At 41.5% G+C, this 22,452-nt stretch overlaps 1 protein-coding gene across 5 annotated transcripts in view; it reads right to left on the bottom strand.

Moving 5' to 3' along the window:
* Positions 1 to 17,876, bottom strand: part of DZIP1 (DAZ interacting zinc finger protein 1) — a 51,399-nt gene extending 33,523 nt beyond the window's left edge. For 2 of the 5 annotated variants that reach the window (XM_079778825.1, XM_079778828.1), the window contains exons 1-8: positions 17,627 to 17,876; positions 16,903 to 17,000; positions 16,338 to 16,551; positions 15,325 to 15,588; positions 14,652 to 15,209; positions 8,740 to 8,824; positions 5,804 to 5,928; positions 2,279 to 2,440 (exon numbers count right to left, since the gene is read on the bottom strand). In XM_079778825.1, the coding sequence (XP_079634951.1) occupies positions 2,279 to 2,440; positions 5,804 to 5,928; positions 8,740 to 8,824; positions 14,652 to 15,209; positions 15,325 to 15,327 (933 nt within the window). In that variant the 5' untranslated portion in view covers positions 15,328 to 15,588; positions 16,338 to 16,551; positions 16,903 to 17,000; positions 17,627 to 17,876. The remainder of the gene's footprint in view (positions 1 to 2,278; positions 2,441 to 5,803; positions 5,929 to 8,739; positions 8,825 to 14,651; positions 15,210 to 15,324; positions 15,589 to 16,337; positions 16,552 to 16,902; positions 17,001 to 17,626) is intronic. The other 3 variants (XM_079778829.1, XM_079778827.1, XM_079778826.1) reach the window with 3 other exon arrangements.
* Between the last annotated feature and the right edge of the window lie 4,576 nt (positions 17,877 to 22,452).

Genomic DNA, 22,452 nt, shown 5'->3' with positions numbered 1-22,452 from the left:
CTGTGGTGTCTAGATAAGATCCTCAAGCAGAGAAAGGACATTAGGTAAAAGTCAAAGAAATCGGAAAGAAGTATGAACTTTAATTAATACAAGTGCATCAATATCGGTTCGTTAGTTGTAACAAATCCACCAATTTAAGATGTCAGGATATGGAAAAATGTACAATGTAGGAAAGGGGAGCTTATATATAAATTTCTGAACTATCTGCTCAATTTTTCTGTAAACCTAACTCTATTCTAAAAAATACCCTATTTTTAATAATTTAAAATCTGTTGATAGCCAAAAAGGGAAAACATCACAAATTCCACCAACTGATGCATACACAAATAAAATATGGTTATTCCAGACAATGGAATATCATTCAGCAATAAAAAATAAAAATACTGATAAATATTAAAATATGGATGAATTTTGAAAACATTATACCAGTGAAAGATGACACTCACAAAAGGTCACATATTGTATGATTCAATTTATATGAAATGTCCAGAATAGGCAGATGCATAGGGACAGAAAGTAGATCCGTGGTTGCCACGGGTTGGGGGTGAGGAATGGTATGGGAAGAGTGTCAATGGGTTACAAGGTTTCTTCTTAGGGTAATAAAATGTTCTAAAATGACCATGATGATGGTTGCATAAGTATGTGAACACTAAAAGCCACTGAATTGTACACTTTAAGTGGGTGAACTGTATGGTATGTGAACTATATCTCAATAAAGGGTTGTTTTTTTAAGCTGTGGGGAAAAGTCCTATTCTACAAATTACCCTAGGGGCAGGGAAGAGGGGACAGGCCCATGGAGGAATCTCAGGCAAAAGAATGGTAATTGGCAGTGGCTTTCATAGGGAAGACATAAGAAGTAAGTCTTAAACTGGTTAGTATCAAAAGCCACTCCTGTGGGTAATATGGCACCCCTTTGAGAAGGAGCCACAGGTATGAGTTTTGGAGAGGGCCCTGGGTGGTAGAGGAAATCATGAATAGAGAGTACTACTGCCTGTGGGTTCTGATGCTTAGGAAGAAGAGCAGCAACCAAGGAAAGATAATATGGGGCTAACTAAACCCACAGGAAGTTTCCTGAAGGAATCCCTACAGAAAAGACACAGAGAGCCATCGATATTATTTCCCCCCAACTTTTTTTAAAATTACAACTTTGAAAGGTAGAAGAACAGTACCATAAACATCCATTTCACCTTCACTAATTGTTACCCTTCTGCCCATAAAGGTATGACAGGGGCTGTCATATTTTTCTTGTAAAGAGCCAGATAGCAAACATTTCTGGTTTTGCTAGATGCATAGGGTCTTGGTCATGACCACTCAACTCTACAGGCCCAGCACAAAAGCACCATAGACAAAGTGTAAAGGAATGAGCATGGTTGTGTTCTAAAAAAATGTACTTGTGGACACTGAAATGGGAACTTTCTATAATTTTCCTATGTCACGAAATATTCTTCTTTTGACTTTTTCAACCATTTAAAAATGTAACAATATTTGTTAGCTCAAGAGCCATACAAAAACAGGGGTGGGTCAGATCTGGTTCACAGGTGGTTTGCCTACCCTTATGTGAGAGTTCAGGGTGCATTTTAGAGAAGGAACTTAGCAGTATCCCAAAAATATCCCTCTGTTTTAGTTTATACAATGTGTGGGCCCCTAGAGGGAGCTCAAAGATCTTCCCTTGTGTCCCTTGTTTCTTTTTCCCTAAGGATCACTTAGCACTGAGCTGTCCAGCAACCTCCAATTATTCTTAGCTGGATGACAGTGGCCACGATCTGTAGAAGCTCACAGGAGATGAAGGTCCCAGCCCAGTGAGGCGTGTCTCTGTCATCTATGCATGTAACCAGGGCCAGGCCACTCCAACAGGGGAGAGGGGCTCATTTAGCCACATTCTGCCTGCTCCAGACCAGCCAGGCCTGGCAAAGGTTCTCCCTCTGTCTTTCTGAATTAATTGGCTTCCTTTCCCTCCCACACTGGTGATCTGTGTCAGCCTTTTCTGGAAAGTTCCAAAACTCAGGGAATGGTTTATGGTTTAAGCTTTTCTAAACTTAACTGGCTAATGAAAGAGGGACCCTGTTCTATCATCCAAATGAACAAAGCTCCTACTTTTCTGACTTGCTATGTCTTCTGTATGTTTCGAGCTCCCTCAGGACTCTCAGGGACGAGGGGTGTCTGGGCCTGGGCACAATTCAGAAACTTTTGGATCAAGTAGTCATAATGCCGCTCTAACACCACCTTTCAAGGCAACAATTCTACCAGTACTATGAGGACTTCTCAGGTTAATACTTACATATTCTAATGCTGAATTCTTGGAAGTTAATTCTTTAAACTCCTTCTTGCACATTTCCTTGAATTTTTCCATTTCATCAACAAATTTCTCCTTTTCTTCTTCCTTCCACCTATGAAATAACTTCAGAAATTCTTCCTCTTTTGTTTTCTGAATTTCATATTCCTGAAATTATTTTAAAACGTGGTTTTAAAAGTTCTGATGTAAAGCAAATATATACAATTTTAAATCAAGGGGCACAGCTTCACCACAAATGTGTCAGCTAGTATTGCATATTTCAGTAAGGCTTGCAATAACACTTCATACAATGGCAGGTCTGTACACAACAATTTTTACAAACCAAAGGCAATATACATCCTTACATCCTTAAAATACAAATGCCCAAAGTATCAAGAGTTCTGTGATCTGTGAACTTGTAGTGTAGACATGCAATAATATATAAAGTGTAAATATACTTTAAAAGACCAAGTCTATTGGCCTTTCTTGATTCCATATCAATTTGGGTATCTCACCCCCCAAAACACAAATTCATATCTATATAAGGTAAATTCAAATCAGACTTTGATTTCTCAATGATCTTCAGGGTTTGTTTTTTTTACCTAACTGGGGACTTGAGCAAACTATATACAAACGTGACCTAACAAACATATACAGACAGAACACTGCACTCAACAACAGAATATGCAGTCTTGGTAAATGCACACAGGAGATTCAGCAGAAGAGAAGAGACCATGTGTTAGGCCACAAAATGAGTCTCAATAAATTTTAAAAGATTGAAATCATGCTAAGTATATTCTTCAACCACATTGGAATAAAGTCAGAAATCAATAACAGAAGAAAAACTGAAAAGTAAAAATATGTGAAGAATGAATGACATACCCTTAAATTCACTAGGGCAGTGGTTGGCAAACTGCAGCTCGCGAGCCGCTGCTGTTTGCCACTCTGTTGACTAATGAGTTTGCCGACCACTGCACTAGGGTAATTAGAAAATATTTTAAGATGAATGAAAATTAAAGCACAACACACCAAAAAAGGGAAGCAGCCAATCAGTGCCCAGAGGGAAATTTAGAGCTGTAAATGCTTACATTAAAAAGAAATCTCAATAGACAAAGAAGGTCATTCTATAATGATAAAGGGGTGAATTCATCATAAAGATATAAGAATTATAAGTATGTATACATCCAACATTGGAGAACCTAAATATATAAAGCAAATAGAACAAAAAGGAGAAATAAACAGCAATACAATAATAGAGGATTTTAATACCCTGCTCTCAACAATGGATAGATCATCCAGATAGAAAATCAATGAAGAAAAACAGGATTTGAACAACACTATAGATCAGCGATTTTCAATCTTTTTCATCTCATGGAACACATAAACTGATTACTAAAATTCTGTGGCACACCAAAAAAATAGGTTTTTCCCAATCTGACAAGAAAAATAGGTATAATTTTAATTCATTCACACCAGATGGCTATTGTTGTGTTGGCTGTTGTCATTTTTTTTAAATTTAACAATCTAAGGGAAAAGAGGTCAGTGCCCCTGACTAAATAGTTAGGTATTGCATATTGCATGTTTTAAAAATTCTTGCAGCACACTGTATGAAAATTGCTGCTATAGATCAAATTAACCTAACAAACATATACAGAACATAAAGCAGCAGACACACATTCTTAGTGCACATGGAACATTCTCTAGGATAGATCACAAAACAAGTATTAACAAATTCAAGAAGACTGAAATTATATCAAGCATCTTTTCTTTTCTTTTAATTTTTTTCATTTTTAAAATTGGTTTTAGGGAGAGAGAAGGGAGAGGAAGAGAGAAACATCGATTAGTTGTTTCACTTATTTATGCATTCATTGGTTGATTCTTGTATGTGCCCTGACCAGGGATTGAACCTGTAACCTTGGCATATTATGACGATGCTCTAACTTAGCTAACCAGCCAGGGCTCAAGCATCTTTTCTGACCACAGTGGTATGAAACTAGAAATTAGTAACAGGCAGAAAATTCACAAATATGTGAAAATTAAACAACACGCTTCTGAACAAACAATAAATCAAAGAATACATTAAAAAAAAAGAAATAAAAATATCTTGAGCCCTCACCGGTTTGGCTCAGTGGACTGAAGGGTCCACTCATCAGCCTATGGACTGAAGGGTCCCAGGTTGGATTCTGATCAAGGGCACAAGCCTGGGTTGTGGGCTCAATCCCCAGTAGGGGGCATGCAGGAGGCAGCCAATCAATGATTCTCATCATCGATATTTCTATCTCTCTCTCTCTCTTCATCTCTGAAATCAATAAAAATATCTTTTTTAAAAAATATCTTGAGAGAAAAGAAATGGAAACAACATACTAAAACTTATGGGATGCAACAAAAGCAGTTCTAAGAAACTTTAATAGCTATAAACAACTATATTAAGAAAGAAATCACAAATAAACAGCCTAATATTACACCTCAAATAACTAGAAAAAAAAAGAACAAAGCCCAAAGTTAGCAAAGGGATGGAAATAATAAATTAGAGCAGAAATCAATATAATAGAGAATAGGAAAACAACAGAAAAGATCAACAAAACTAAGAATTGGTATTTTGAAAAAATTGAGAAACCTTTAGTGGTCGGCAAACTGCGGCTCGCGTGCCACATGTGGCTCGCGAGCCGCGGTTTGCCACTCTGTTGACTAATGAGTTTGCCAACCACTGAGCTAGACTAACCAAGAAAGAGGACTCAAATAAAATTATAAATGAAAGAGGGGACATTACAACTGATAGCACAGAATTACAAAGGATAATAAGAAACTACCAGCACCAATTATATGCCAACAAATTGGACAATCTAGAACAGTCGTCCTCAAACTATGGCCCGCGGGCCACATGCGGGTGTTTTTGCCGTTTTGTTTTTTTACTTCAAAATAAGGTATGTGCAGTGTGCATAGGAATTTGTTCATAGTTTTTTTAAACTACAGTCCAGCCCTCCAACGGTCTGAGGGACAGTGAACTGACCCCCTGTTTAAAAAGTTTGAGGACCCCTGATCTAGAAGAAATGGGTAAAATCCTTCAAACATACATACCTACACCAACACTGAATCATGAAGAAATAGGAAATCTGAACAGAGCAATAAGGAGTGAGGAAATTGAATCAGTAATCAAAAACCTCCCAACAGCCTAGCTGGCATGGCTCAGTGTTTGAACGTTGACCCAGGAACCAGCGGTCAGGGCACATGCCCGGGTTGTGGGCTCAATCCCCAGTAGGGGGCATACAGGAGAGAGCGGATTAGTGATTCACTCTCATCATGGATGTTTCTGTCTCTCTCTCTCCTCTCCCTTCCTCTCTGAAAACAATAAAAATATATTTTTAAAAAATATACGTAAAAAAACACCCCAAAACAAACAAACAAACAAAAAACTCCCAACAAAGAAAAGCCCAGGAAGAGATGGCTTCATTGGTGAATTCTACAAACATCTAAAAGGAATGACTGCCAAACCTTCCCAACATACCGTTGTTTGGAAATTTGGTCTCATACCTCAGAGAATCTGACGGCGTGGGCGTGCTGTGAAGCCTCTAACTGAGACTTGGTGAGCTGCAGCTGCTCCTTCAACATGTCGATCTCATTCTGGAGCTTATGGGTCAGCTCCTTTTTCTTATATTCTGTTGCAACAGAAATATCTTGTTAAACTATGAAAACTATGCATATGAAACCTATCTGCAAACTTACGGGGTAGAGTTCTATTGATAAGACAAAGGAAAGTGCTCTTACTTGGGAGATTCCTTTTTCTATGCCACATGAGCCAATTTTTGATACTTAGTGTTTGTTTGCAGTCCTTTGCATTAGCGGGCACTGAGTTGTTTTTAGCAGATTCTTCCAGCCACCCTGTGGAGGCTGGATTATCCCACAGAGACATTAATGGTGACAAGGGAGCATTAATGGTGACAAGGAATAACCCTGGGCCCTTCCTCGAGATGCCTGTCTCAATCAGAGAAGGGAAGCAATGGCTTTCCCTGCAGGTACCACCATATTGAAATCTCTGAGGTCACCATCCTTCTGCTCCCATCGAACTCCCCTGAGAACCCCTGTAGTGCTAAAACAAGAAGAGGCTGGCAAACTTGGGCCGTAACCTGTCAGCAGGGCAAAAACGCGGTACTGAAAAGTTGTAAAAGGAAGCAACAAGTGAAAGGAGGAATATTTATGTACATGTACTTACATGCAGATGTACACATGACTGAATGGATATACATGTGTCTGTGAGAGTAGACATGAAAGGTATGGAAACCAAAGTAGAAAGTCAGAATCTCAAAGATGACCTGAAGAAATAATACTCATTTCAGAGTGTGAAGTGCTCTCTGAAACGAGTATGAGATAGAATAAGATACTGAAACAGAAGAGAAAGAAAGTCAGTTTCACACTGAAGAATGGTAGATTAATTAAAATATTTAATCTTTCCAATTTCTCCAACATATTGCTAAATTATATTAGTAGACCATGGTTTATAAATGGAATGTTAAAAACTGTTCATATCGTTTACATAAAGCTCAGCTAATTCCTAAATAAATCTATTTACCAAAAATAGGCAGAAATGGAAACAGATTGGCCCAAAAGGGAAAGGAAAGTAGGCACTGAGCAACAAGCCAGAAGTACACATGTCTATATACTAAAAATACGTAAGATTATAATAAGATTTTCTGTGGATTACGATAGCAGTCTACAGAATGCTTTGATCTGCTTGTGGACACATAGATATTGCATTTCTTACTTTAGAGAGCATGTTAAGTACCAGGAAACCTGGTTCCTTGATAAACCACAGAACCCTTTCCCTCTCCTGCTTCTTTAGTTTCCCCTTCTACACACCGGTTAATTCACACCTGTATCCAAACACATCTGAGTATCTCCCACATCAAACAAAACAAACATTTCCCCTCGATCCCACGTTTCCCTCCAGGTAATGCCTCATGTCTCTGCTCTCCTTCCCAGAAAACACTGTTGAATTAAAGATCTGCCCATGTCCTCACCTGATTCTCAGCTCAACTCACTCCATTCAGAATTTTGTCCCCACCAATCCACCCAAGCTACTATGTCAAAGTTCCCCAGTAGCCATAGTGATAACAACAGTCAATTCTCAGCCTTCATCTTACTCTGTGTCTCAGGAACATTGGATACAACTGACTATTGTCTCCTTTTTGAAACACTTATTTCCCTTGGTTTCCATGATCACACACTCCACGGGTTTCTCTCCTGCCTCCATAACTGCTATTTCTAACTCTCCTCAGCTGTTCCTCCTGAGCTCCCAAAATGCAATCTCGGGCCATATCCTGTTGACAGGGCTATAAACTGTTGGGAGAGCCTTGGAGCTGGCCCTTAGCTATCTTCTCTTCTCTGTCTAGGTGACCTCATCCAACCCAGCTCTACTAACAACTCCCATGTTTCTATCTCCAGCCTGGGCCTCCACCTTGACCTCTAGACCTCCAGCATCTTCACTTGTATGGCAATTGTATGTGTGACTTAAGTTTACCCATGGCCAACACAAACTCTCCATTCTCCTTCCTCCCTCAACCTGCCTCCTGCCCCTAGGTTTCCCATCTTGGAAAACATCATTGCCATTCACCCAAACATACAGGCAAAACCCCAGGATCGCCTTTGCTTCATCTCTGTGGGCTGTGCCTCAAATATACCCTCTCTGTCTTTCCTTCCTCCATCTTCCCCGGTACCATCGTGGTCCAGTTGCCATCTTCTCTCACCTAGGCTACTCTTCAGCCTCCTCACTCTTCTACCTGCTTTCACCACTGCCCCGACAGTTTATGCTCCACCAGCAGCTAGAGGGGTCGTTCTCAGGTACAAATTAGATTGTGTCTCCCCCATACTTAAAATCCTCCCATGGCTTCCCATTATGCTTATAAAAACACCCACATTCCTGCTCAGGGCATTCAAGGCCCCACGGGACTTGGCTCCTTCCTCTCTGACATCACCACATATCACTGCGTTGCTCACTCTACTCCACCAACCTTCTGTCTGGTCTTCAAACACAATGTCCTACCTCTCCCTCATGTCTCTCACCCCTGGCCTAGAACATTCATTTCTCAGATTTTCCCCAGACTGGGACCTACTCATCATTGTGGTTTCTGATCAAATATTACCTCCTCAGTAAAGCCTTTGCTGATTACCCGAGAGTCATTCTCCATCCCATTCTCATGACTTATTTTCTTCATTGCACTTGCCACCATTTTAAAAGAATCACTCATTCATTTAAGTGTGTTTCCTCTGCCCCTCCCATTAGAATGCAGGAGTTAGTCTGTTTCACTTGGGGCTGTATCCCCACCCCTAGTACAGTGCCTGGCACATAGTAGGGGCTCTGTGCATGGACAAGGACAGCGATACTTTCTTTTAAAAGGATTGAGAAATGCACTGGAAAAAGAAAAAAATTACCAGAAAGAAAACAGCTCCTTAAAGTTGAGCTCATTACTTACCAAGGTGAGAATCTTCAGGGTGACGGCGCTGAATATGACTCTGTAGAAAGGCTTGGTTCATAAAGGCCTTGTCACAAAAATGGCACTGAAAAGGAGATAGTAACAAATCAAATTGGCCACAACGAGTGTCCTTCACCTAATTTCCATTAAAATCCAGGCACCTGAAGCACTACCTCTTGGGGGCTTTCCCCCAAAAGATATCATCCTGGCAAGGGATACTGAAAGTATGACTAAAAAGACAAATATAAAAACAAGGGCGTTCTGGAAACTATCACTTAACAGTTAAAGTAGCCCATCATGGTGCTTTCTGGAAGCCCTAACGCTGCTCCCATTAGACTTGTGGTGCCTAGCCTATCACCACCAACTTGTGGGGACACTCCAGCAATGCTAGTCGTTGTCTGTCTCTCAAGTGGACCAACCTCAGAGTCTTTTCATGGGCTGGTTCCCTGCCTGAACCTTCCCTAGATCTTCCCCTGACTAATCCCTACTTGACATTCAGGATGTCGTTTCTGAAGCATTTTCCACACTGGGGATGAGAGGCACGTCCTCAACAAGATCTTCGAGGATGGTCCTTCTGCCAGTCACTGTCCCATCACATTGTCTTATTTTCATCATTGGACGTATCACTAGTTAACATTTTCACATTTATTTACTTTCACTTGTTTATTGTCTCCTGCCTAATCCCTCTGGGTTCTTAAGAGCACTGACTCTTGTCTATATTATTCACAGCTTTGTCCCCGGAGCCCAGCATTAATAAATAATTAAACAAATGCTGTAGAAATATTTAGCCTCCTAAAATGAATTTACTGCGGGGGTGGGGTGGGGGGAATCAATTCTACCAGATCTCTATTTTCCATTTAAACACTGATTCAAAATTTAAGCAAAAATTCAACTTGTTTTATCTATATCCTCACCCCTAGATTACTCTGAAATAAATCCTGGATATTATATATTTCATTTGTCAATATTTCAGAATTTATCTCTAAAAGGACTTTCTTGGTGTGTTGTTTTTTGGTTTGTTTTTTTTTTGTGGGGGAGGGTGTTTTTGTTGTTGCTGTTAATCCTCACCTGAGGATATTTTTTCCATTGCTTTTCAGAGAGCATGGAAGGGAGGAAGGGGGAGAGAGAAAGAGAGAAACATTGATGTGAGAGTGACACATCGACTGGATGCCTCCTGCATTCCGCGCCCCCCCCCCCCTGCCGCCCCCTCCCCTCCACACAAACACACACACTGGGGCAGGGAGCGAACCTGCAATCCAGGTATGTGCCCTTGACTGGGAATCAAACCTGTGGCCCTTTGGTACTCGGGCCTACACTCAAACAAGTTAGCCACACTGGTCATGGCATAAAAGGACTTTCTTTTAATACAATCATAATATCACTATTCTACCTTTTAAAACATGAATATTAATTCCTCTATATTCAACAAATATCCGACCATTTGTTTGTTTTCCCCAATATTTCACACATTGTCTTAGAAAAAAATTTTAGTTTGTTTTAAATCAGGATCCAAATAAAGCCATATTTTGCAATTGATTGTTACATCCCTTAGTTCTCTTTTAGACTATAGATTGCTGCTCCATCTCTTTTTTCCTTGCAATTCTTCTGAAGAAACTGAACCTTTGTCCTGCAGAGTTTCTCTCAGTTTGGATTCCACTGTTTCATCTCCATTGTGCTATTTACATGCTCTGCTATTCCTGTACTGCCTTACTCTTAGTATGGCTGCATCACAACGTCAGATTCTGGTGTTGCAGAAAACTAGTGTTATGGCATATTTCTCGGCATTGCATTTCAGAGAATCTTCAAAGAATCTTTTCATCCTTTTCTGCTTATGATGCATGCTCTAGTTGTCTCACAGTATTTTAGGGACTTCCCACACTGACTCAGGTGTAAGTGTGAGCTCTGGGGCTATGCACAGCACTGGAGAGAAAAAAAAAGATGAGAAACCCTAGAAGTAACTTTTAATTTCCAAAAATGAAAATAATACTTTAACTATTTTAATAACACACAATAGTCATGAGCTCAGGGTAAGAAGGGGTTCCTATTCCAAACAGAAAAGACTCATATTTTGACTACTGTATGTTGAAACTTCTGTATGACAAAAAAAAAACACAAGACAAATCTAAGAGGTTTATAGTTTCTGGATGGGCAGGTAGGGAGCTTGAAAGTCACCACTCCATCCTAACAACAAGTAAAAAGCTGAACAGACTGAAAAATCAACTCTTCTTAGATCTGTAAGAGAAGGGAGAAGGGAGAACACAGGGCAAATCACCCGGAGCTTGGAGAGACCTGGAGTCACAGTTTACCAGAGCAGAGACTCAGCGGCAAAAAAAACAACAACAGAGAAACCAGTGCAGGGTAAGAAAACCTAAACTGTAATTGATGAATTGCTTGAGGATGAGAGTGGATGGTTTGAGAGTTAAAAATTCCAGGGGAGAGAGGAACTCTCAACTTAATATCCACAAAAACCTATAGCTAACGTCATACTTAATGGTGAGAAACTCAAAGCTTCCCAGCTAAGATCAGGTACAAGGCAAGGATATCCCCTCACCACTGCTTTTCAACACCATACAATGCAATAAGACAAGAAAATGAAATAAAAGATATACAGACTGATAAGGAAGACACAGAAATGTCTTTATTTGCAGACAACATGTCCATGTAGAACGTCCAAAAGAATTGACCAAAAACTAATAACCAGGTATTTTAATGTTGCAGAATATAAGGTTAATATACTAAAGTCAACTGCTTTTCTATATTTTAACAATTGTAAGTGAAATTTGAAATTAAAAACACAATGCCATTTACATCAGCACTCCCCAAGAATGAAATACTTGGGTATAAATCTAACAAAATATGTGCAAGATCTAAATAAGGTAAGTTTCAAAATTCTGATGAACAAATTCAAAGAACTAAGTAAATGGATATCCATGTTAATGGATAAGAAGACTCAAAATGAGAAGGTGCCGGCTCTTCCCAATTTGATCTCTAGATTCAGTGCAATCCCAATCAAAATCCCAGCAAGTTATTTTGTGAATATTAACAAACTGATTCTAAACTTTATAGGAAGAAGAAAAAGACCCAGAATAGTCAACACAATATTGACAAAGGACAAAGTTGGAAGACTGATACTACTCAATTTTAAGACTTACTATATAGAGTTAGAGTAATCAAGACACTGTGGTATTGGCTAAAGAATAGACAAATCAATGGAACAGAATAGAGTGCCCAGATATAAACCTATATAAATATAGTCTTCTGCTCTTTGACAAAGAAGCAAAAGCAATACAGGGGAACAAAGATAGACTCTTCAACAATGGTGCTAGAACAAATGGACATCTATATATAAAGGGAAAAAATGGATCTAGACACAGAACATATATACTGATATCCTGTGCAAATCTAACTCAAACTGGATCACAGACTTAAATGTAAAACTATAAAATTCCTAGAAAATAACATAGGAGAAAACCTAGATGACCTTAGGTATGGTGATGCCTTCTTAGATACAACACCAAATACACATCCATGAAAAAATAATTGATAAGTAGAACTTCATTAAAATTAAAAACTTCTGCTCTGCAAAAGACAATGTCAAGAGAATGAGAAGGCAAAACACAGACTGGGAGAAAATACTGGCAAAACACACAACTGATAAAGAATTGTTATACAAAAAGAACTCTTAAAACTCAACAAGAAGAAAACAAATAACCCAACTGAAAAATGGGCCAAAGACCTTAATAGACACCTCACCAGAGAAAAGATACAGATGGCAAATAAGCATATGAAATGATGTTTCACATAATATGCCATCAAGGAAATGCAAATTTAAGCAATGAGATACCACCACACACCTATTAGAATGGTCAAAATATTGACCACTGACAAAATGGCGGTGAGAATGTGGAGCAGCCAGAACTCTCATTCACTGCTGGTGGAAATACAAAATGGTAGAGCCACTTTGACAGTTTCATACAACACTAAACACAGTCTTACCATACAACCCAGCAAACACATTCCTTGTCATTTACCCAAAGGAATTAAAAATTTATGGCCACACAAAAACCTTCATAAAGATGTTTATGGAAACTTTCTTAATAATTGCCCAAGCATGGAAGCAACCAGGGTGTTCTTCAGTAGGTGAATGAATAAACTATGGTCCATCTAGATAACGGAATATTACTCAGCACTAAAAAGAAATGAGCCAGCAAACCTTGAAATGACATGGAAGAACCTGAAATGGCCTGGCCGGTATGGCTCAGTTGGTTGAGCGTTGATCATGTACCAAGAGGCCCTGGGTTTGATTCCCGGTCAGAGAACATGCCCCGGATCCTCAGTAGGGGGCATGCAGGAGGTAGCTGATTAATGTTTCTCTCTCATTGATGTTTCTATCTCTCCCTCTCCCTTCCTCTCTCTCTAAAATCAATACAAACATATTTTTTAAATCTGAAATGTATATTACTAAGTATAAGAATCCAATATGAAAATGCTATATCCTGTATAAGTCCAACTATATATAGGACATTCTGTAGTTGCCAGGTTTGGAGGGCAAGGAGGATGAATAGGCAGAGCACAGAGGATTTTTAGGGCAATGAAAATACTACATATCCTACCAAAAAGATGGATATAGGTCATTAAACATTTGTCAAAACCCATAGAATATACAACACAAGAGTAAACCATAAATATACTATAAACTTTGGGTGATAATGATCTGTCAATATGTATAGGCTCATCAATTGCAATAAATTTCCACTATGGTGGAGGATATTGATAATGGAGGAGGCTATGCATTTGTGGGGGCAAGGGAGTATATGGGAACTTTCTGTACCTTCTCAATTTTGCTGTGAACTTAAATTTTCTATAGAAAACACACACACATAAGTTCACATAAAAACCTGCACGTGAATGTTCATATCAGAATTATTCGTAATAGCCAAACACTAGAACCAGGCAAAACATCATTCAAAGGTTAAAGGTTAACAAACTTTGATACATGTACACAATGGAATACTAGCCAGTTAAAAAATAAATTATTGATACACATCAACAACTTGGTCTGTCAGGCCCCAAAGCCAACACTATCTGATCTACCATCACTGGGCTTTATAACAGATCTTACAGTAATTAGAAACTTAATAATAGTCAGATCATGCTTTTCAATGAGAAGTAGCAAGAGGTTTAGGAATACTATTTCTTACACAAAGACTCTGCCTTAGAAATAGGATTAACAACAGAAAAGAAGTATTTTTTATTTTTAAAATACTCTTGTGATATTAGTGAGTTTTCTTGTTCCTAGGAAATACACACATTGAAATACGTAGGCGTCTAAAACTTACTGTCAAATGGTTCAATAATATGTATAGAAGCAAAGGAAATAAGCAAATGTTAATAACTGATGAATTTGGTTGCAGGGTATATGGAAGTTCTCTGCACTATTGTTGCAACTTTTCTGTAAATGTGCAAAGATTTTGAAAAAAAAATTGAGAAAAAATCCACAAATGTAATAATTCCACATTTTGGGGGCCGATCTCAGTTGCGATTTGTACATGGTTTATTTTTACTGGTATTAGGAGAAGGAAACAGCTTCTTAAACAGCCAGCATGTACATGGCTTAAATAAAGCACCGCAGACCACGTTACCTGTTTAATCATTAATCCTATGGTACTCTAAAGAAAACAATGAACCATGTCATCTGTTAGTTAAAATTTCTGTTTTGGTTCATTTAAACATGCTGTTTTTCTAATATACAGTACAGATCTTAAAAAAACAAAAAAACAAACCAACAAACAAAAACAAAGCAAACAACAACAACAACAAAATGATACAAAGGGCTATCAATATCCCAGCTAGTGGGAATTGAGGTGTTTTTTTTTGTGGGGGGGGGGTTATGAATTATAATCACCACACACCTGGTAATAGCTGGCTTTGGCCTCCATCATCATCTGCTGAGTGGCGATCATCTTCTTCCTGCGCTTGCACTCCTCCTTGAGGAACTTGATCTCGCCGGCCTGCTTGCTGAGGAGCTCCCGGCTCTGCTCGCAGTTGGCCAGGCTCAGGCGCAGCCGCTCCTCCACGGCGTGCAGCTGCGAGGTGAGGAACTCCTGCGAGTGCATCAGGTACTCGATGGACAGCTGCGCCAGGCGGATGAGCTTCAGCAGCACGGGGTCCACCCCGGACTGGCAGTGCGGGCACTTCTCGTCCTCCAGCTTGCAGAAGGTGATGTTCATGATGTTCTCCTGCAGCGTGAGCACGTCCACAGCCCCCGCCACCTTGTCCACGTCGATGGCGCTCAGCCGCCGCCAGTCCACACTCTCCAGCCGCGGCCGGAACTGGAAGAAGGGCAGGGGACCCGTCGCCGCGCTGGGAGGGAAACAGGCCATGGCGGCCGCGCCTGCCGCGGCCCCTCCGGAGGCGTCGGAAGCCTCCAGGCCGTTGGTGAGGGGGTAGTAGACCTGCTTGTGGAAGGGCTGCGGGAGGGAGACAAAGCGGGAGTGGCAGGGGAGCTGAGTCCCGGGGCCCCGCCTCCCGCGGCTGCCCCTCGCCTGGCGTCCGCAGACGGGCGTCCAGGCGTCCAGCTCTTACCATGCTTGCAGCAAACTGGCCACCACCTCTGCTGGCATCGGAGGAGAGGGTGGACTCAGCTCCTGGGCCCGGGCCGCCTCCCGGACCGCCGCCGCCCCACTCCTCGCGATCAGGAGAAAGCCAGCTCTCAGGAGGCGGCGGCGGTGGAGGCAGCGGCCTAAGCGCTGAGCGTCTCCGCCGTTGCTATGGCAGCGTCCCCAGCCCCAGGGACGGGGAGCAAAGGGCGCGCCGGCCCCCCCTCGTGGTCAGCGAGCGCCCAGGGCCCTGTGGGACCAGAGAAGAACTCCTGGACGAGCCGGAGTGGACACACCCGTCCACCCAGAGACGGCACCTCCGGAGCGTCCGCTCCCCGGGGCGCCACCCTCCCTGGCCTTTGGGCAGGACCTGCCATGTCCCTAAAGCCCAGGGATCCACATCCCAGGGCCCTGTGGGTCCCAGTTGCCATGCTCAGGTTATTCACTGCTATTTTCGCTTTAGGTTTTATGATCAGAAATATCTATTCATCCTTATTTTTTACACATAGTTTAGAAAAACATTAAGCAATGAAACTATGTAAAATTAACTGGGATATAGGGGGACTGGCTTCCAAAGGGCACAAAGACACTTTGGAGTATAATAAACAATATTCTCTATTTTGATTGTTTTGTTGATTCCCCAGGCATATACATTTGACAAAATTCATCAGTTGTATTCACCGAAAATAAGGGTGCATTTTGTATATGATACCTCAATAAATTTGTGGGGTAGTTAATTGTATTTGATGATACGCTTTTACACTTCTTACACGAAAGATACTTTTTAAAATGGACCCTCTCTTCTTCTACGGGTTGGCCACCTAAGTTAACATTCTGATAGAAGTACAAACCAAAAAACTTCCCCGAATATTTAATACTTTGTCTTTCCAAAAGGATGCATTTTTCAAAATGTGAAGGTAAAAAAAAAACACAAAAAACATGGAGGGGAACTTTAACCATCAGCTTTACCATCAAGTTTTACAGGGCTCTGGTATCTACCTTACAAACTTGTGTGGCAGCTGCATTCTGTTTTTTGGAGAGGCTAAAAAATTTCTAGCAGCAACTTGTAGACCTCGGGCCTCTCATTCTTGGGGTCTTCTGAGGGCTGCCCGTGGCTACCATAGAGATCAATGAGCTGAGGAAAAGCCAGACATTCCTCAATCCACCAGGGAGCCCTGGCTTGGACCAACCATCAGGAAAACTTTTGTCTTTCCTAACAGCCAAAGAACAGAGGAAAGAAAAATACAATTCAGAGTAACCAGAAGCATAGCTGTAATATATCCAATATTTTTACCGCTTTCCAGATATTGTAACTACAAGTAAGCCTACATAAAAGCATCCAGGAAACAGGCATACACTTCATAGGACTTCATAGATACCATACATCCAAATAACGTTTAATGGAACTTGGGGGGCAGGGGGAGCTATTACAGATTCACTGCACCCAGCATAAAAGTCTTAAAGATCTAGGTTCAAAGTCTGAGTCTTCCATGTACTTGCTGCCTGACCTAGAACAAGTTATGTCAGCACTAGGCCTCAGTTCACAGGGGATCAGGATACCGACCTGGCAGGTCTGTAGGCTGTGGACTCCATCCACTGGGCTGCAGGATCAGCGGGAACAAGGGCCGAGGTCTCTCTTGCTCACCGTTATATTCCCAGCACCTGGCATAGGACAGACAGGCAGGCAGAGGCCTTAAGAATTTGCCGGAGGAACGCGTGGATAAAGGACCAAATGAATTAGGCGCTCAAAGTAAATGTCAGCTCCCACCCCTCATCCCTGTTATTTTCTGCCGTGCTCTAGGACCAAGCCCTTGGAGCTGAACGTGGGAGACTGTCCACAAGCCCCCACTGCAGTCTAGGGAGGAGGCACGCGGGCCCGAGACACCCATTTCTTTTCGCCGCCGCCACTCTGGTCCCACTCTGGCGCCACGGCGCTGGCCATTCTCGCTCCTTGGTTAAATCTGGTCCGCAAGATGGCCGGACCAGGAATGAAGGGGGCACGCTTTCCCGTTCCCTCTGTCCCCCATCCCCCCAGCGGGGCCGCCAGCGGGGCAGGCTCCCGAACCCGCAAAGACAAAGGTCGGGAGACGCTGGCTCCACGGGGGCCTTGGTGTCGCCGCTTTGAAGGCAAATGGGAATGGGGGCTGCGGCAGCCATGCTAGCGGGGTCTGCGGCGCCTCTGCTCACAGCCTGGGGAGCGGGAAGAGGACGCGGCTGCACCGACACCCAGATGCCCCATCTGCCGCGGACTCCCCGGAGCGCCTGGCGCATCCCAGGTCTCGGCTCACCCCAGCTGCGCGCTCCAGGGCGGGCGCCGGGCGCTGCAAGCGGGCGGGGGCGATGCTGGGGACCCAGACCCCAGGTGCGCTGCTCGTGCGGGCAGGTCCACGGCGGCCCAGGAGCAGCTAAGCGGGAAGCGGCGAGCCGGCTCCTTGCAAGATGTAGGTTGAAGCCTGTCTGGTCTGGGCAAGTTGTGGCAAGGCAGCCGCCAGGCTCGGCTCCGGGCCCTCCCAGATTCCAGGCCGCTGACGCCTCTGGATCCCCCACCCCCCTCCCGCCCCCGCCCCTCCGCGATCTTTCTCTGGCCTCTTCTCTCCGCTCCCCAGCTCTTCTGGCAGCTGGGCGGGACCTTGCACGTCTAGACTGCAGCGATAAAACGCGCTCGGCCAATCCGGCTGTTGGTGCAGACACGTGGTGCCGGGCCCACTCGGTGGCGGGTGTGGGATGCTCGATCCAAGGAGGTTTTTCAAAGAGAAACCAGATTCACTCTAACGCTGCGGTTGGCCTGGCCTTCAGCTAGCTAATGTCATATAGGGGCTTTACGTGAATTTACTCCCAAGAAGAGACTCTTTTTAATCGCAGAAATGGGCAAATGCAAGGGACCTTGAAGAGGCTGCGTAATGCAGCCCTGCATTTGAGTGACGCGTGACGTGGAAAACGGATTGGGCACTTGGCAAGTGAAGCACACTAGGTTTCGGTGCCTCTCACTTATGCCCACTTTAGGAGGAGCGGCATAGATCTCTGTTGGAAGTTCCACGGTGTGGGGAGAAGGGAGTTGTGGGTTAAGAGTAGTGTGACCATTTATTTAACCTACTAGTAAAGTTGGAACATATGGTCTGACAATGGGGCAAAATTCAGTATTTTAAAATAACGAGTAACCCAGAAGGTATGCATTTTTAACAATCATTTTAACAACTATGAGGTTGACTCAGATTGAGAAATTTGATGCATCTTTTGCAAAATCTGCTGTAGCAAAAAAAAAAAAAAAAATTGTTCTTCAGTTAAAAAAAGAGTAACTACAGAATTTTTGTTGTACAACAACGGGTTACTTGTGCTTTGTCTGGACTGAGTCAACTTTGTACCATACTTTATTTAGCAAAAATTCTTCCAACGTGGTAATACAGCACTAAGTATTTATGTTGAATTCCATGCTTTCGTTTTTACTGGAAATCATAAGGCCTAGGACAGCCTTGGTGGGATTTTAAAATTTGTCTAATTTTAAAATGCTTAAATTTGAAAGAGAATCCAAGATCCTTCTAAAAATCCTCCATAGTGGTATGACAAATATTTCTAGATAGAAATTTCAGGTACTAAAAGGTAAATAAGGCCAATATCCTATGAGGTGTGTGTGTGTGTGTGTGTGTGTGTGTGTGTGTGTGTGTGCGCGCGCATGTGTGTGATAATTGCTTAATTAACATTGTTTGATGATACACCATTTGAGTTCTTTGCATTCCCCATGCCCCATTGTCAGTATATTATCCCACATTTGTAGAGTTGGAAAAAAGAAGATAAACCAGTTGACATGGCATAGCAGCAATCATACATCTTCATCCTTTTAAACCCTTTATACCAGTTATCACTGGTTGGGTAGTGACTGTGATAGTTGGGTATGATTGAGTAGTGTCTGTGATAATTAATTAAAATTTTTAATTATTTGGGTATCTTTCTTCTCTACCAGACTATGAGATCCTCAAGTGTTTAGCACATTGAGCACATTTAGTATGTGCTCAAATAAATATTTGGTTTTGTAGACAGATATGATCCTTACAAAGGAGAAATATTGATGAATATTGATTATACTTAGGGGAAGCAAATAAAAATGTAGCTGAATTTATTTCGAATTGTTCCTATTTCTCTTGTTTGAAAATAGCAAGTATGAGAAAATGTCTAGTCACAACTTGCAATGTGTCAAGTGGCTGTTCAGACAGCAGTGGCTACAATGGCTTTTTTATCAGAGGATCAAAGGCCTGAACTTAACAGTTCCAATGCTACACTCACCACCCCACACTCCTTTAACTCCTTCAATGATTTGCAAGCATTTACCTGAGAGTTACCTTTTTGCTTGCACTACCTATAATGGCCTTGGCATCTACACTAAAGCCACTCTGATACCCCATACCAGTCTATATGTTTTATTACTAAAATAAAAGCTTGTATCAAATATGTGAGGAGGTGCCTGGACTAGATGAGCAAAATCTATCCAAACCTTTATTCCCCATTTCCTGAAGTTTTTAAATTCCTTCTCTTATACTTGTTAAGGGATTTCTGACTTTTGTTATGTAATTTGTTGGGGGACAAAGTTCAGTGCACGTTTACATTGAACAATCTTTCCCTAGCTTGTTACACACTGAATGCACAATCACTGGTAAGTGCTCACAATTATACTTTTCTTTAAAAAAGATATTTTTATTGATTTCAGAAAGGAAGGAAGAGGGAGAGAGAGGTAGAAACAACCTGGACATGTGCCCTGACCAGGAATCAGACCATGGCCTCCTGGTTCATAGGTAAACATTTTTTATTTTTTTTTTAGAGAGAGAGAGAGAGAGGAAGGGAGAGGGAGAGAGAGATAGATACATCAATGATGAGGGAGAGTCGTTGATCGGCTGCCTTCTGCACTCCCCACACTGGGGTTTGAGCCCACAACCCGGGCATGTGCCCTGACCAGGTTCATAGGTCGACACTGAGCCACACCAGCCAGGCCACAACTATATGTTTTACCTGATCCAAAATAAGGACCATGCTCCTTGATCTAGCAACCTCAAAATCTATTCCCACAAACATTCTTCCAATTTTGCGGGTGATGTAAATTAATAAATTTCTACAACATTTAGATTTCTAACTATTCTGTACCAATATCCAAGATTGCCTCACTTCCACACTCTTACCCCCAAGGCCATGCTAAATTTGTACTCTGGTTGCCATAGCAACAATGTGGCTTGGCTCCTGCTAGGAAAATTGTTAGTTCTCACATGCAAAGGTGACAAAGCTTTCTCAGCTAAGAAAGCAGAATGAGGAATTAATTCAGGGTGGTTTGAGGACTTCAAATCCTTTACCTCAACTGCTCTCAAATTTTCTTCAGAGTCCCCTTGAAGACTTGTTAAAACACAGATAGCTGTGCCCACCCCTAAAGTTTTTGGTTTAGCACGTCTGGGCTGGGGCCAGAAAATTTGCATTCTAACAAGTTTCCAGGTGATGCCACTGTCTGGGGGTCCCACTTTGAGAACCACTGCATTCAGTATTATAGATCTTTTTAAATGTTGCCATTTGCATGGATTCACTATCTTCTGATCAATTCTCTCATCTTCATATAAAAGGCTCTGAACCCAACCCACAAAATCAGTTCAAGAATCGGTCCTAATCCCCCCCCCCCCCTCTCTCTCTCTCTCTCATCAAGTCTTTATTCTAACTGGGCAAGATGGATTACAGGAACTCATATACAGTGGTTGGTAAGCAGAAATGGTATTACTTGGTTTATAGTAGATCATGCTGAGATAACAGTCCCCGAAATTTTTGTATTTATGATAGAAAAGGCTATTGTTTATGCTATATATCAGTTGTTATATGTTTGTTGTGACTTTACTCCATGTGGTCTCCTTACAGAACCCAGATAAAAGTAACAACCCCTATCTGGGACATGCTTTTCTTTTGGCAGAATAGTTACATCATAATAGTTACATCATAACGTTGTCTCTTGGTATCTGTGCTGGGAAGTACATTACTTCTAATCACATTCAATTAGCCAAAGAAAATCACGTGATAAAATCCAAATGTGAATAGAGAAAGGAAGTATACTCTCAAAGCAAGTCACTGAAACTCACAGGGGCACAGCCAGGAATGTAAATCCTTTTATAAGAAAGGAAATAATGTGGAACAATAATAAAATCTACTACAGAACTATAAGATAGATCAGAGATGGTAAGAACTATTTGGGATCTACAAAGAAGAATAAGATTTAAAATTTTGCTTGGTGTCAACTTGAAACTACCTCAGGCTAAAAATTTGAACAGCTTAATGTGGCAATTCACCCAGATAGCACTAAGGCAAAGCGAGGAGACTGCAGTTTTATGAGTAACTTCCAACATCCAAACCAATCTATGGCTAGATTGTAGTTATGCAAGAATAAGGAAACTGCTCAAAATAGTTCAGCATGTCTAGGTTTATGTATTTTCTTTCTTTTGGGTATAATGGTTTTGCTCTGCCCTAGTTTTCCAGGAAAGAACCTTTATAACAAATTCAGTATTTTTTTAAGCTGAGTGGACCAAGGCATATAGGCATATTAGGCTGCCCTTTGAGATTAATCATAGAGGTGACAGCAATAGAGCTAATAGAACAACAGGAGAAGATCTGATAACAACAAAACACCCTGGGAAATGCCAAAAATAGCTTGGGGCAAGACAATATCACCTGAACTGCTGTTAGGACATAGAATCAGTCCCCTAAGAAGGCATTCTGTGCTTGCTGAACTGAAAGACTCTAGGAACTAAATGTACCCCAAGGTGTTAAAATATCCTTTTATATTCATTGAGAAAATAAAAATGTTCATTTTTTTATGGAAGATTAAGTACCAAAAAAAAAAATTGCAATGTGATTTGCAAACCCAAATTGACAGACATTTCCAAAATAACTGGCCTATACTCATCAAAATGTCAAGGTCATAAGAGACAAGGAAAGACTGAGGTATTGTTTCAAATTAAGGGAATTTAAGAAACATGACACCTGAATACAACTCATGATCTGGGATTTTAACTTTCTATTAAGGACAGTATTGGGGCAGATGCTAAAATTTTAATAAAATCTGATACCAAGAGTATTGAGTATTGTATCAATATTATTT

The sequence above is a fragment of the Cnephaeus nilssonii genome (genome assembly GCF_951640355.1).
Source record: "Cnephaeus nilssonii genome assembly, chromosome: 8".
NCBI lineage: Eukaryota > Metazoa > Chordata > Mammalia > Chiroptera > Vespertilionidae > Cnephaeus > Cnephaeus nilssonii.
Note: the sequence above shows the minus strand (reverse complement) of the source record. Positions and strands in the feature narration are given on the sequence as shown.